The 15,276-nt window shown below is 45.1% G+C and overlaps 1 protein-coding gene across 1 annotated transcript in view; it reads right to left on the bottom strand.

Moving 5' to 3' along the window:
• APP-BP1 (Nedd8-activating enzyme E1 regulatory subunit APP-BP1) overlaps positions 1–15,276 on the bottom strand; it is a 93,870-nt gene that overhangs the window by 16,166 nt on the left and 62,428 nt on the right. Inside the window, exon 8 of the mRNA XM_080277988.1 lies at positions 9,122–9,258. Within this exon, the coding sequence (XP_080134114.1) occupies positions 9,122–9,258 (137 nt within the window). The remainder of the gene's footprint in view (positions 1–9,121; positions 9,259–15,276) is intronic.

Here is a 15,276-nt window from a genome sequence, read left to right as displayed (position 1 = left end):
TGTGATTCTGTGTTATTTTGAATTTGCCCGGGCTTTCAAGTGGTGGCTTGTATCAGCTATCAGTACTACCAGTGTCCAGCTATACTCAGTTCTGCTAATGTCATCTGTACTCCCATCCACTGTTGACAATTTAGCCATTTTTCTCCTGTCCTTGACTCCCCTCCTTACCTCCCCTCCATTACTCTCTCCTCCCACCTGACCAGCTGTGCTGCACTACACAAATCCTGGACGGATTTTTCCACTCATTTTATCCTATTCTTATACAAAATAATATATATCGGAAAGAGAAAAGTAACTGATACTGCCATACATCTGGAATGGGCTACTGTAAGTATCACCTGGCAACACCTCATGTGCACTCGTTCGCTAATTTTCCTTGTTTATTTCCCCTTGAAATATGCCATATGACCTGTTCTCATAATAAAAATATATATAAGAAAGGAAGGGAGGTTAAGTAATATTTACATTCACCTAGAACTACGTAATTTATTATGTACTGTATTGTCTAGATTTCCTGACAATCATTTCATAGCGTATAAATTAGCAGCTGTCACCATGCTGTCATTGTCAACCCTTCACTGCCCCTAGGCCACAGCATTCAGTTTACTGTCGTCTTTCAAGGTGAAACCACGTCCAATTCCGCCACTTTTTAGCCCCATGCAAAGAGCCTTGTGACCTCTGCCCCTACTAAACCTCGTGTGGGAAGGGGTACAGGGCTAAGCGACTCTGCTGTGGAACGTGAACTGGCCAATTTATCAATGATAATGATGGACAGTGACTACGATCTTTCTGGTGACTGTAAAACAGTGCAAGTGGAAATGTAAATTATGTGTAAACAGAAAGTGAAAGCAATGAATGTAAATATAACTGAACAGTGGAAAATAGTTTTATAATTTACTGCAAGTGAGTGCATAACAGTGTAAATAAAACAGAAATGTAAATAAAATAGAGAATGTAAATAGAAATGTAAATAAGTGGTAATATAAGAATACGAGTATAAATACTAGGAGTAATGAAAGTGAAGGTGAAAGTTTCGCTTTAGCATGTATAAATACTGGGAGTAATGAAAGTGAAAGTGACAGCTTCTCTCTCTACGCTAGTTAACAGAACGAGTAAGTGAATGCCTGGAGTGAAAATAAACTACTAGTACTGAAAGAAACTTATAGATAAATATTGTATATATAAATAAGTGTAATAAAGTACTGTACTAGGAATATAAAGTCTGAGTGTGTTTATAAATAATAAATGACAGCTCCGCCTCAGAATATTATTGGGGAACAAGCACAGGAGGAAAGCTCGTATGCGCTCGTAATTTTCATTGCTTTCACAGTGTTTTTTTTTTTTAATATGGATTCCAAACTACTTGAAATTCATAGAATAGTGTTTGTAGTTATAATATCAGGCAGTGGTAACCATATTACGGGGTATCAGGAAGTATAAAGTGGACACTTCATTACCCAAATTCAGAAGTCTCCACAAGTCCTACAGCAGACGACGAAGGCTCAACAAACATCCCAGGAGAAAGCTGAAGGTATGTGCCATATGCTTATATAATTATAATACTCTAGGACTAATAACTGATTTTTGGCAAATACAAGTATTTTTAAAAAGTCAGCCGGAGCGCGAATATCCCCGTGGGACACGCACGGCACACTCCCAACAACGCCGCGGTTAAGGGGTTAAAAGAAAGTCTCAGTTCATTTTTACTTTCGTTTTCGTACATATCTTAAATAGGTATCATTGAAAATAAGTAATCCCTCCAATATCCGACACAATAGAGCCATAGGCATGTCCGGATGGTGGTCCTGTCCGGATATTGGGTCCCAGCTTTCTGGACTTGTACTTATGGACCCTAACTCAGAAAAACACCTATACAACTCCCTCTGGACATGCATAGCACCTATTTAGACTCAAATCACACCAATAAGGGACATAAAAGACTAAAATAAATGCAAAAGAAGCATAAAATGAGGTTTTTGAGGTAGGTTCATACAATATTAAACATTGTGGGTACTTACAAGTCCCTGGCTCCTGGACTGGTAGTTATGGACCCTAACCTAGCCTACCTCAGAAAAACACCTCCCTACTGCACATGCATAGCACCTAAGGCACAGCATATTCACACCAATAAGGGACATAAAAGAGTAAAATGAGGTGTTTGAGGTAGTATAGTATGGAAAATACAGTAGAGTTCAGTATGAAACATTCTGCCTACTTACAGCAAGTCCATGGCCATCTCGATGAATAACCGCCTCCTCTCAGACTCTGACAGTAAGAAGGATTTCCTGAAGCACTTGCAGTACACTGTCCATGAAGTCTTGCACTGAACTTAGTCATTTGCACACTCAGAAGTCCATTCTCTTCACAGTGCGCACTCTTGTCTTACTTGTGCTCCATTGTACCTTAATGAAATAAGTGTTGCACTCTGCACTTTAAGTCTTTACACTCTTAAAACCATTTTCTAAACCAAAAACACTCAAGTTAATTTATGTTACAGTTACAGTCCATTAAATTTTTGTCTTTTCACTCACAACTCTAAATCCTTAACACAATGCACTGTTTTTTTCACTGCACAACACTGTAAATTCCCGTGTGGTCTAGTGGAGAAGTTCTTGGCGTCTAATCACTGTCAGTCTGAGAGTAGCACAGGGAGGTGACCTAGGGGTGTGTCGCTGGGTCGCAATCATGGCGCACCCACTGCAGACGACTCTGAAGACAGACGCAAACTCACGTCGAGTGGTGACTCCACCGTGGCTGTGCTGGGCTGTGGCTCAGAGCATGAGGGCTTGTCTTGGGGAGGCAATGGAGTGGAGCCAGGGCTGGGCACAGCAGGGGTCATGGGCCTGAAAAAGCTGTCAATCATTGATTGACGCAAGGAACGACGATTCTGACGATTTATGATGCCCTGCCTGAAAGCACGCACTTCCTCCACAAGTCCCAAGGGCCCCATCTCCCTGTCGCAGTCCGGGTGTTCCAGGTAGTCCAGAACGAACTCTAGGTGTTCCCGGAGTGCACTCAGCTTGGCGATGGCTGGAGTTGTGTCACGCTGAGAGGAGTCCACATCATCCTCACTGTCCTCGTCGGAATCTTCAAGCTGGGTACTGACAACTGCAACTGAAGATGCAATCTTGATATCAGACAGGGTCTGATACCCAGGATCGCCCTCGTCGTCATCCAACCACTCACGCACTTCGTCCACATCAACATCGTCGCCGTGCGTACATAGACGTGCATGGAAGTCATCCACGTTGAAACCTAGGAAATCGTACTCCGCATCCGTTCCGAGAAGCAGACGAGACCAACCATTTTCTAGAGTCTTGACAGGAATTTCCTTCCATGCCAGGCCCAGTTGTAGATTGCAGACTTGATGTTGTGGCGGCGAAGGTTTTCCAAAGTCCGCTGGCCTCGCGTGTCCCGTCCCTCCCTGCGCTCATCCTCGTCCTCGAGAACAACCATCACCTCGTCCAGGAACTTCCCTCGGTATAGCCGCTTCGTTGCCACGATCACTCCTTGGTCCATTGGTTGGATGACAGCAGTAGTATTAGGTGGTAGAAACATGCACCTAATCCGGCCATTCCCAGCCATCAAGTCCTCGTCGCACGAGTGGGCAGGTGCATTGTCGAGAAGAACGAGGGCCTTTACCTGGTCGCGTGGGATTCCCAGTTTCTCCGTCTGGTAATGTATGACCTCCTTGACGAAATGGCGGTGGAACCAGTCTTTGAAGATCTGGGCTGTGAACCATGCCTTCAAAGAATGATACCAGATGACAGGAAGGACATCCATCACCCCACGAAGACACCGAGGCTGCTTTGCACGGCCAACAATAACGGGCTTAAGTCGGTGCATGCCGTTAGCATTGGCACAACACAAAGCAGATATCCGTTGCTTGGAGAGCTTGCGGCCAGGTACACGCTTCTCCGTCTCCTCGGCTAGAGTGTTCATTGGCAAAGAGCAATAGAATAAACCAGTTTCGTCAGCGTTGTAGACTTGACCGAGAGTGAGGCCCTCCCTGTCGATCAAGCCCTTCACCTTGTGCCGAAAATCATCAACTCCATCCTCGTTAGCATCCAAAGCTTCGCCATGAGACTTATGGTCGTTAAGGCCATGCCGTAACTTAAACACGTAGAGCCAACCCTCGGATGCCTTGAAGTCTAGGGCGTCGTGAAGCCTGGCGAACTTCTCAGCAGCAGCCTTAAGCTCCGTACCACATACCATCACACCAGCAGCACGTTGCTGTCGATACCAAATCAACGTGGAGCGGTCGACTTCAGAAAACTTGGGAGTAAACATCACCTTCCTCTCCACGTTGCGTTTGCTTCTCGACGAGAAGTCAGCCGTGTAATGCATGAGTTTGTCTCGGGATCTCTTAATATCAAAGTAGATCGGGCCAGGTTAAACTCGTGGAGGATGCGTGAAGACCATCTCGCATCTACATTCTCCAATATCTCCCGCTTCTTCTCCAGAGTCAATACCACTCTCTTCCTCTTCTCAGGCCGCAGGGCCATCATCACACACACGAAGGAGAGGCATGACAGCAGCAGGAATGCCTGCAGCAGGTAAGGCACCACCACAAAAGTGAGCACGTGGGCAGCCATGACGACGAGCGTTCACTCGCGACGAGAGACAGGCGGAAAGTGGGGAGGATGCAGGGGCGCTCTAGCGGATGTCGGAGGAATGACGTGCCACAACAAAGCTGTCCCGCGCCCGCGTGCCCAGTTCAAATTATGGGCGGGAAAGAAATCAGTTTTTTTTCTAATTTTTTGCGGTTTTCGGACCATTTTGGGAATATTGGATCCCGGGACGATTATGTCCGGTTATTGGGGATGTCCGGATAGTGGGTGTCCAGATATTAGAGGGATTACTAATAAATCTACATAATATGTATCAATGGTAGGCCACATTTTTTTTGCCTTGTATTTACATATATTACTTTTAGTGGGTATACTAGGTAACAGTGTAAAAGAACATTTGTTACATTATACAGTAAATAGCTTTTCCCTGTACCTTCGGCTCTAATCTTCATTAATGTGACATCAACATGTATATGATGTTTTTATTTTTTCAGTATAAGTATATACTGTACTGACATTACTGGCACACAACATAACCACCCAGACTGACTAATATCAAAACAGTATAAAGTGTATTGCTATATTGCAGATTTTTGTTAACCTTTCCTTGTGTACCTTTTTCTTATCCAAAGTAGCGGGAGCGGGAGCGCTGCTACATTTTGTATCAAGTAGCGAAACCAGTAATACCACTACTTTTTCGAGCTAGTAACGGGAATGGGAGCGCCGCTACTTTTTTTTAACAGCGTTCCCAGCACTGGTGGGTGGATGTGAGAAGAGTGCAGATAGTCATGTACAGGGGAGGATCAGCCAGAATGACTGCCGGGGAAGATGGACGTTACAAGTTTTGGCAGGGTTGGGAAGATGGATATGGTGGTGTAGGTGTGTTGGTTAAGGAGTAATAGGTGGAATATGTACTGAATATAATGAGAGTCAGTGAAAGGATAATAGTAATGAAAATTTTGTTTGGTGGGATAATGTTTGCATTTATATTAACGTATGCCCCAGAGGCAAACTTCGATGAGGTAGAGTAGGATAGATTCTGGGATTACCTAATTCGTGTAATAAGTGGTACGGAGGATGATGAGATTGATGTTTTGGGTCGGGACTTAACTGGTCAAATAGGTGAAGCGGCTCGAGGATATGAAGGAATACATGGGGGATGTGCATATGGTACAAGAAACAAGGAAGGGAAAAGGATACTCAAGTTAGGGGAGGCAATGAACACGACTGTATGCAACACACATTTTAGGAAAAGAGAGTGTAGGTTGATTACATACAAGTCTGGGGGAAATAGCAGCCAGAGAGAATATTTCCTGGTCAGGAGGGTTGATAGAAGGTTAGTGAGAGATGTTAAAGTTATAGGGAGTGAGGAGTGTGTGCTACAACACAAGTTACTGATATGTGACATGGTGCTTAACCCCTAGGCGCTGGGTGACGGTTATATCTGATGCAAAGTTTGTGGATCGGGGACACTGGGTGACAGCTATAGCTACAAATGTTTTTGTGCCATTGTTTGAAGCAGTTGCCACTTCATCTCGTCACCAAATGCTAGGGAAAGAGTCCAGCCAGCCAAGCCAACCACATCTCAGTCACCTCTCTGACTCTGCCAGGTGTAAGACGATGTTTTCTTAACCTTCTTGTCCAATTCCGTTCCCACCTCACATGGACTTTTGCCTAATAAACCCCTGACAAGCCTCTTTCCAGGGATACTAGGAATGGACTCAGCGATAGTGCCAAGAAGCGTGCACTGGACACCACTGTGTCAAGTTTATCATGTTAAGAGCAAAGCCATGGTCAGGGCCGCAAGCACACCCGCGAATGCACCCTCTCTCGTGCACAACAAATTAGTCCCCATAATCACGTCCTTACTCATCGACACAACAACTTACAGACCTGGGGATACTTTCATTCACAAGAAGGAGAACTGTTGAGTAATATGGCCTTTAATTTGTATCCCCTTCTGCTATAGCTTACGAGATATTAAGGTCTGAAAACAGGCTATTTTTGGAACATCCCGTGCTGGGAGAAGGAGAGTGCTGTGGTGCACGGTAAAAACAGCCTGGCATTTGAGGGTTAAGGGGCGGGCGATGAAAAGAGGACTTATGCACCTACGAGGAAAATATGGAAGATGAATAAAAACAAGCAGTAAGGGATGCCTTCTATAGGAAGATGAGTAAAGTGGTGGCTGAATAGGTAGACATTGACAGAAGTGTTATTGAACAGCACAGAGCCCTCAAGAACAACCTCTTGAAGAGTTACTGATTCAGTGTGTGGATGCACAAGGGCCCCCCCAAGACATAAAAGTAACTTGGTGGTGGGATGAGGGTGTACAAGTTAAAGAAAAATGAAGGCTTTTCCAGGAAAGGAAAAGGGTGGTAACAAAGAGGAATACTTGGCTGCCAAGCGCAGGGCTAGAAAAGAGGTTTACAAGGCAAAGTCTGAGTCTCAGAGCCATTTACTTGATAACCTAAATAATGCTGAAAGGAAGGATATGATATTTAAGGTGGCAAATCAGATGAAGAGGGAGAACAGGGATATCATAGGTGAACAGTGTGTGAAGAATGATGAAGGAAAGGTTGTGGTGAACAATGGGGATATTAAAGATGCCTGGAGACAGCACTACAATTGGCTGTTGAATGAGGAGTTCGACTGGGACATGGAAGGTTTAGTGCCAGCAGATCCAGTGTTTGGCCCTTACTCGTGGATTGACGCTGCTATTGTAAGTAGGGCAATAGGCAGGATGCAGGTGGGGAAGCCAGCAGGTGTGTCTGGGTTGACTGCTGAAATGTTGAAAGCCTCAGGAGATACAGGAGCAGGGTTAGTCACTGACTTGATAAATATGATTATATATGAGTTTGTTGTCCCAGATGCTTGGCTGAAGAGTATAATTGCAGTTGTGTGAAAGGGAAAGGGTGATGCCCTGGAAAAAGGAAATTATACAGTAGAGGTATAATGCTTTATGATCAGACAGTGAAGGTAATGGAGAGAGGTCTAGAAGGTATGATTAGAGAAAAAGTGAATATTGATGAGATGCAGTTTGGGTTTATGCCAGGCAAAAGGACCACTGGTGCCATATTCATCGTTCGACAGCTTCTGGAAAAATATACGAGGAAGAAAATGAAACTGTACTTTGCTTTTGTCCATTTGGAGAAGACCTTTGACAGGGTTCCTACAGAGGTGGTGAAGTGGGCAGTGAGAAATCTTGGAATCAAGGAGTGGCTGGTTAGCATGGTTTTGGCCATATGTGTAGGTGCTTGCACCCAGGTAAAGGTGAATGAAGATTTGAGTGATGAGTTTTCCATGAATGCTGGTGTGCATCAAGGGTCAGTCTCTAGCCCCTTGTTGCTTATTATGGTACTTGAGGTCCTCTCACATGACGTCAGAACTGGACTCCCGTGGGAGATGTATGCTGATGATTTGATGCTGATTGCAGAAAATGAAAGGGAGGCAGATGAAAGATTTAGGAAGTGGACAGATGGTATGGGGTACAAGGGCTTAAGAGTAAACACAGATAAAACAAATGTGATGGTATCTAGGGCTGGTGGTGGTACTGTCAAAGAAGAGGAAGAGTGGCCATGTGAGATTTGCCACAAGGGCGTGGGATGTAATTCCACCTTGTGCAGTGTTCATGATAAGTGGGTGCATAAGGGATGTAAAGGTCTTAGAGGCAGACTGGGAGATAATGCTGATTTCATGTGTGTGGTATGTCGAGGAGAGTATGTGGAGATTGTCAGGTGTGAAAGGACTGAACTTTCTGGTAAGTCTCTTTGTGTGTGTGGAAGAGTTTTGCTATTCGGGAGACATGTTATGTGCTGAAGGTGGGGCTGGAGCTAGCTCTGTGGCTAGCGTGAGGAGTGGCTGGAAGAACTTCAGGGAACTGTTGCCTCCCCTGACACTGAGAGGGCTCTCCCTCTGTGCTAAGGGATCTATGTATGTGTCATGTGTTAAGTGTTTAGTGATGTATGGTAGTGAGACCTGGGCAGTAAAGGAAGAGGATATTTGCAGGCCCAAATTTACAGAAATGGTAATGATTAGGTGGACATGCAATGCATCCCTGAGTGCGAGGCCTGGGGGGGCTAGGTTTACGATGTAAGAGCTGAGGGGTAGGACGAGACTTGAGTGTATAGGTGTTGTGATGAGGAGAGATAGATTGAGATAGTTTGGGCATGTGGAGAGGATGGGGGATGAAAACTGGGTGCAGAAAAAGAGAAGTGTTAATGTTAGATGTAGGGCAGAGGTATACCAAAAAAGACCTTGGATGAGGTCATTGAGTGTGACCTTAGGGATCAGGGACTGAATAAGGAAGCTGCCAAAAATCGAGCGGCATGGACAGCTGTCATTAGGTGACCAAGGCCGATGTATGCATGCATGTTGCAGCCTTTAAAAATTAAATGAAACAAATGGCTATAAATCTCACATACTAACCTTAAGGCATACAATGAGGCATGGACAGCTGCCATTAGGTGATCAAGGCCAATGCATACATGCTTGTTGCAGCCTTTAAAAATTAAATGAAACAAATGGCTATAAATCTCACATACAGTACTAACCTTAAGGCGGACAATATCTGTCTCCACCTGATCCTGGAAGTAGCCAGGATATGCCCGAAATTCTGACTGGAACTGGTCAACAGCACGCAGCATAACATACCACACCAGCTCACTCTCAGGGTTCTCCAGGTGTGCTCCTGCAATCAAAAACTAAAACAGATCAAAATCAGCTCCACATGAACCTCTGTAAGGTGTAGGGTTCCGAGGCCGGGCAACCACAGACTGAAACATTTTGCCCTTTCGGCCTCAAGGCATCTTTCATAATGTGAATAAAATCATCTGGCATTTGCCAAAATAATATGAACAATTTCTTCAGACTGAAAGGGTTAACTTGATACTCCTTTAACTTACGAACATCTTTTCTAACCTGATTCAAATTTCTAGAGATGGCCTTTCATCTTTGCTGTGGTCCATTGTAGGACTGGACCTCCATGGAAGAAAAACACAGCCCAAATTAACTTGCACCAAACTTTGCTTTTAATCTATTTAACATCTGTACTCTCTACAACATACTGTTATCATTCATTCCTGAATCATCAACAATGGATGTTAGCAGCATAAAGCAGTAGTCACTCCTCCATATGTTTCCATGCATACTGAAACTACAGATACTGTCCCCTTCAACACATTACAAAAAATTTGACGTGTTAACCCATCACGTCCCGAGCTATTTTGCATCTCCGACACCCCCCAATCCCGAGCTATTTTGGAATTTTTTTTTTTTTGGCTAAAACTTCCGCTTTTGTTGAGAAACAAAGGAAAATCACCAAGAAAGGGCTTATCGTGGTCCATAAGTGGTCGGAACAGGTAAGGTCCCCCGCGCCAGGTATCGTATTCTGTCACTGACGTGTGAGGCGCTCACGTTTTCTACGGTAGGTAATTTTGGATAGAAACCACAAAGAACACCTCTACATTTATTGAATTTGAACTAATAAGCAATAAGAATAACAATATAATGGATTTCAGTGACATATATATGAAAAATAAGCATTGTACCATCGCATGAGCATAGCGAGTTTGGTCACAGTGGTAACAGCTATGTGCTAAGTTTCTTGTTTCAGTCAACATATCATTTTTTCTACTTGTATACTACTGTTTCAATGCCATTTTATCATTTTGTACTGTATGTAATTGTTTTCAGCTGTTTTCATTCATTACAATGGCATGTAGCATAACTATAGAGCACATCTGCTTACTCAGCGCACTGGCTATGACTCGTATCTCAACATACCATATTGTTTTATCACTTTCATAGTAATGTTTTCTTTACACTGAACTTTTCCTCCACCACTGTAAATGTTTTCAATTATTCACATTCATTACGAGGGCATTTAGCGAAATGCTAGCGCATATTCACATAGCAAGCACAATCTCTACCACTCGTGTTTCAACTTTTACTTTATTTCTTCACTCCCAATACACTTCCCCACTTACATTACACCCGTTTACACCCTAGATTGCACTATACATATTTACAGGCCTTATTTATTCAACTGAGCGTCAGAATATCGCACCAAAATACCCTCACAATGAATGTTTCGACAAAGATAATACTCATACACTTACATACTAATTTTCCACTTATATTACACCCGTTTCCACTTGTATACTCCTATTTACATATTTACGGGCTTTATTATTCCACTGAGCATCAGGAAATCGCATCTATATACACTTGCTAGGAATATTTTGACTTAGAAAATAATTTCAGCAATTACAAAACTTTCAACTTATATTACACCCGTTTGGAGGGAGGTGAGAAGACAGGAAGAAATCAGTAGGATAGAAGTTGTGGAAGCAATGAAGAAAGTTAAATCGGGGAAAGCCCCAGGAATTGATGGAGTGTGTGGTGAAATGCTGAAGCATGGGGGAGAGATAGTAGTAGAATGGATGTGGAAAATGTGCAGATTGGCCTGGGAGGAAGGTAGAGTCCCGGAGGATTGGAAGTCAGGTATAATTATTCCCTTGTACAAAGGAAAAGGGGAAAAAGAAGTGTGTGGTAATCATAGGGGCATTTGTCTTCTTATTATAACAGGAAAAGTGTATGGTAGGATACTTATTGACAGAGTTAGAGAAAGAACAGAGAAATTAGTTGGAGAAGAACAGGGAGGCTTTAGGAAGGGAAGAGGTTGTGTAGATCAGATATTCATTCTTAGATCTTTAGTGGAAAAGTTTCTAGAGAAGGGAAAGAAGTTGTATGCGACTTTCATGGATTTGGAGAAAGCATATGACAAGGTGGATAGACAAGGAATGTGGAAAGTGTTTAGAATATATGGAGTAGATGGGAAGTTGTTGAATGCTGTGAAGAGTATGTACGATGGTGCGTAGGCTGCAGTGCGTGTGGATGGTGGATAAGTGAATTTTTCTCCTTGAAAGTTGGGTTGAAACAGGGATGTGTCATGTCTCCATGGTTGTTCAATCTGTACATGGATGGGGTAATAAAAGAGGTACAAGGTAGGGTAGTGGATGTTGGAGTGACCCTGGTGAGAGAGGATAGTGTTTGGAAACTCCCTGTACTGTTGTTTGCAGATGATACTGTGTTGTTGAGTGAAGACGAAGGGGAGCTGCAAGGCTTGGTGGATGAGTTTGGGAGAGTGTGTAAGACACAGAATCTAAAGGTGACTGCAGGGAAGAGTAAAGTGATGGTCTTTGAGAGAGGTGAAGTCAGTGAATGGACAGCGAGGTTGGACGGTGAGGAATTGGAAAATGTGAGTACGTTTAAGTACTTGGGTAGTGTGATGAGTAAGGATGGAGGTTTGGAGGGTGAAGTGCTTGAAAGGGTACAGCAGGGAAGAAAGGTTGCTAGTTCTTTGAAAGCAGTGATAAGAAACAAGGAAGTGATCATGGAAGTGAAAAAGTTACAACATGACAGTATTGTCATACCAACTCTAACGTACGGAAGTGAAGCTTGGACGTTGTTGGAAAGACACAAGTCAAGAGTGACAGCAGTGGAAATGAGTTATTTAAGAGGAGCCAGTGGAGTCACATGGAGAGACAGGCTGACGAATGAGGATATAAAGGTGGATGTGGATGTGATAGGAAGCGTTATGAGGAACACACTGAGGTGGCTTGGCCATGTGGAGAGGATGGAGGGTGAAAGACTGACGAAGAAAGTGTATGTGAGTGAGGTGGAGGGGGGAAGAGGGAGGGGGAGGCCGAGGATGAGATGGAGGGATGGGGTGGAGAGGTATATGAGAGAGGGGGGTGTGAGTTGGGAGCAGGGCAGTGAAATGGCAGGGGACAGGGCGACTTGGAGGCGATTTGTTTGTGGCCACCCAAAAAGGGATTGAGGCGTCTGGCAATAGATTGATAGATAGCATTTTTCATACAAATATTTACATGTTTACGGGCCTTATTTATTCCACTGAGTGTCAGAAAAGCTCATCTACATACACTTGCTGGGAAGTTTTCCACTTTGAAAATAATTATGCCCTTACAGATTTTTCCACTTACTATACACCCGTTTCCACTTCCATACTACTATTTACAGATCTACGGGCCTTATAATTACACTGAGCGTCTGTTTGTCACATTTATTTCTGAGTATCAGTGTTATATCGCATTCACACCGTATCAGAAGTGCATCAAGGTGTGATACTCACTGAAACAAGGGTGAATGCAGAGACCCACGTCACACTCAACGCACTGGTAGCAGGTGTCTTTTCTCCGAGTGGTGGGTCTCACCTGGGAATTGCTACACACATGACACCTGCGTTGGGGCCTCAGTCTATTTGGCTGGAGAGGTATAGGAGTGGGGAAATGGCGGGTGGATATTCTCAGGGGAGTTTGGCCGGTAGGGGCAGTGCGTGTGCGGTGTTGGGGCCTTTCAACCGCATACCGGGCAGAAATCTCACGTGTGAGCTCCCTCACAAACCCTTCAAAGGTTTCCTGAACTCCTATTGTCATGGCATGCAGGTGGTGGCAATTCAGGGCAGTTATATCTAGCAAGTGAAAGAAGAGCTTCTTGTACCACTTCATCGTGGTCCTGGCACACTCGACAGTGGATATCATGGAGTCTGACTGGTCCACCAAGCGCATGCTGATGTAATCGAGGACACATTCAGGTTTCCATATATGGCGCCTGTTCTCGCTCCGGTAATTCACGGACTTTGTACGGTGCATCAAGGGGCGGTGAACCGTGGACAAGAGGTTGACTTCTCTATTGTGGTTCCACACTGTTGCTAGTATATTGTTTGCCTGGAAGAAGACAACCTCATTTCTGTCAAGTTTCCGCCCCTCCTTGACCATGTGACGCTGGTTCACCTTGATGGTACCACAGATTCCTGTGTCATGCCTGCGTAGATAATGAGCGAGAAGAGGGCTGGTGTACCAGTTGTCCAGGTAATGGACGTGACCATGATGAAGGTAGTCTTCTATCATTGTCTTTACCACTGCTCCACACAGTCCAATACTCTAATCTTCTATTATGTCTGTCTGTGCACCGGTGTACAAGACTATGTCTTGCACATAACCAGTCCTACAGTCACACATAACAAAGATCTTGAACCCAAAATGGTGCATTTTGATGGGTATGTACTGCCAAAATGAAATATTGCCTCTCCACAACACAAGACTCCTGTCTATGACGAGGTCTCTATAGGGATAAAATGAGGAACGAAATGTTTGCTTCAGGTGATCAAAGACCAACCTAATTCGCCTCATCTTATCTGTGTCATTTGCATTTGCAGGATCATCAGCATCGTAAAAGTGGAGGCGACTTAGAATTTGCTGAAAGCGATTACGGCTCATGACTTTGCCAAATACTGGTGTCAGCATAATTGGGTCCCTTGACCAGTATGTCGGAATTCTGTTCTTTCGTACAATACCCATCACAAGTACCAGGGCAAAAAATAAAAACATTTCTGCAAGGGAGACTGGGTAATCATATTTGATAGAATGCCTGCTCCTTGTGCCCAATCTTTCACTCTCATGTCGCTGGCTGCTAGCAAAATGGTTTGTCTGGTCCACTATTTCCTCCACAAAACCCTCACTGAAAAAAAGGTGGAAAAAATCCAGCCTGGTGGAATTAGGGTGAATTCCTGGAGCAGTGCAGCCAGCGGGCCCCTGCTCAGTGAAGGGGTGAATGATGGGAGAAAAATCACTCCCATCCTCCCAATTCCAAGACACAAATCCCTCGTCCCCATCGTCGCCTTCGTCTGGGTGGGGAGGAGATGCTGGTGGGGGAGGTCCGGGAGGAGGAGTGCGAAGGGCTTCCCCACTCGGACTCCTCTTCCCACAGCCTTTACCCTTTCCTTTTCCCTCACCCTTATGGCCTTGTGGAACATTAGGGGGTTTTGGGAATGAAGTCTGGGAATATTGGGGAGCATAAGACGTGCTGGGGAGTGGTTCCTCCCCACCTTCCCCCTCCATTACAACACCACGTGATTCATCACGCACCCTCACTCGCACACGTGTCTGGGAATATTGGGGAGCATAAGATGTGCTGGGGAATGGTTCCTCCCCACCTTCCCCCTCCATCACAATCCCACGTGACTCATCATGCACCCTCACTCAGCCACGTGATACTCCCCGTCGCCTCACACCACCACGGAAGAGCGATGACTCACTCCCGCCATTCTCACTTTCCATACTCGCCCCTGCACTTTCCCTTTCACTCCCCACTCCCTCCACAACACTTCTGCCCTCCCCAAACAAAAGACTAGGCCCATACCTGCTTGTACGACGTGGTGTGCGCTTGGGGCCGCGATGGGTGATAATCTCTCCGCTGTACCACGTGGTAGCACGTCCCACGGCTCCATCCTCGTCCTCAAAATCGGGCTCCACATCACGTAGGGGCTGCCGAGAGGATGTTGCACGTTGTTTTTGTGCAGGCTGGCCCTCTCTAGCAGCACGATAAGTCACGTAGCACCATTTCCTGGGGGACGGGACCTTATCACTGCTGTTGCTTTCAACCTCCTCTGGTTGGACATAATCTTTGTCCACAACCTTGTCGTCCAGTGGGGAATCACTGTCGCCTGTGAAGGCGTCCAGGGCGGTTTGGATTTCCTCCTCCGAGAGACCTCTATGCGCCATGTCTGACCAGGGCCACTGCTAACAGGTGAGTGACCGAGCCAAGGGTGAGTGCGGGTCGCCCGGGGTCGCCAAGTGTCCCCACCTGGTGGCAGGTAGGGGAAGGTTGAGCGACCCTACGTACC

Source organism: Coenobita brevimanus, chromosome 71 (genome assembly GCF_032717465.1).
Source record: "Coenobita brevimanus isolate Jiangsu-jjx chromosome 71, ASM3271746v2, whole genome shotgun sequence".
Classification (NCBI taxonomy): domain Eukaryota; kingdom Metazoa; phylum Arthropoda; class Malacostraca; order Decapoda; family Coenobitidae; genus Coenobita; species Coenobita brevimanus.
The sequence above is the reverse complement of the archived record's forward strand: the minus strand, read 5'-3'. Positions and strand labels throughout refer to the sequence as shown.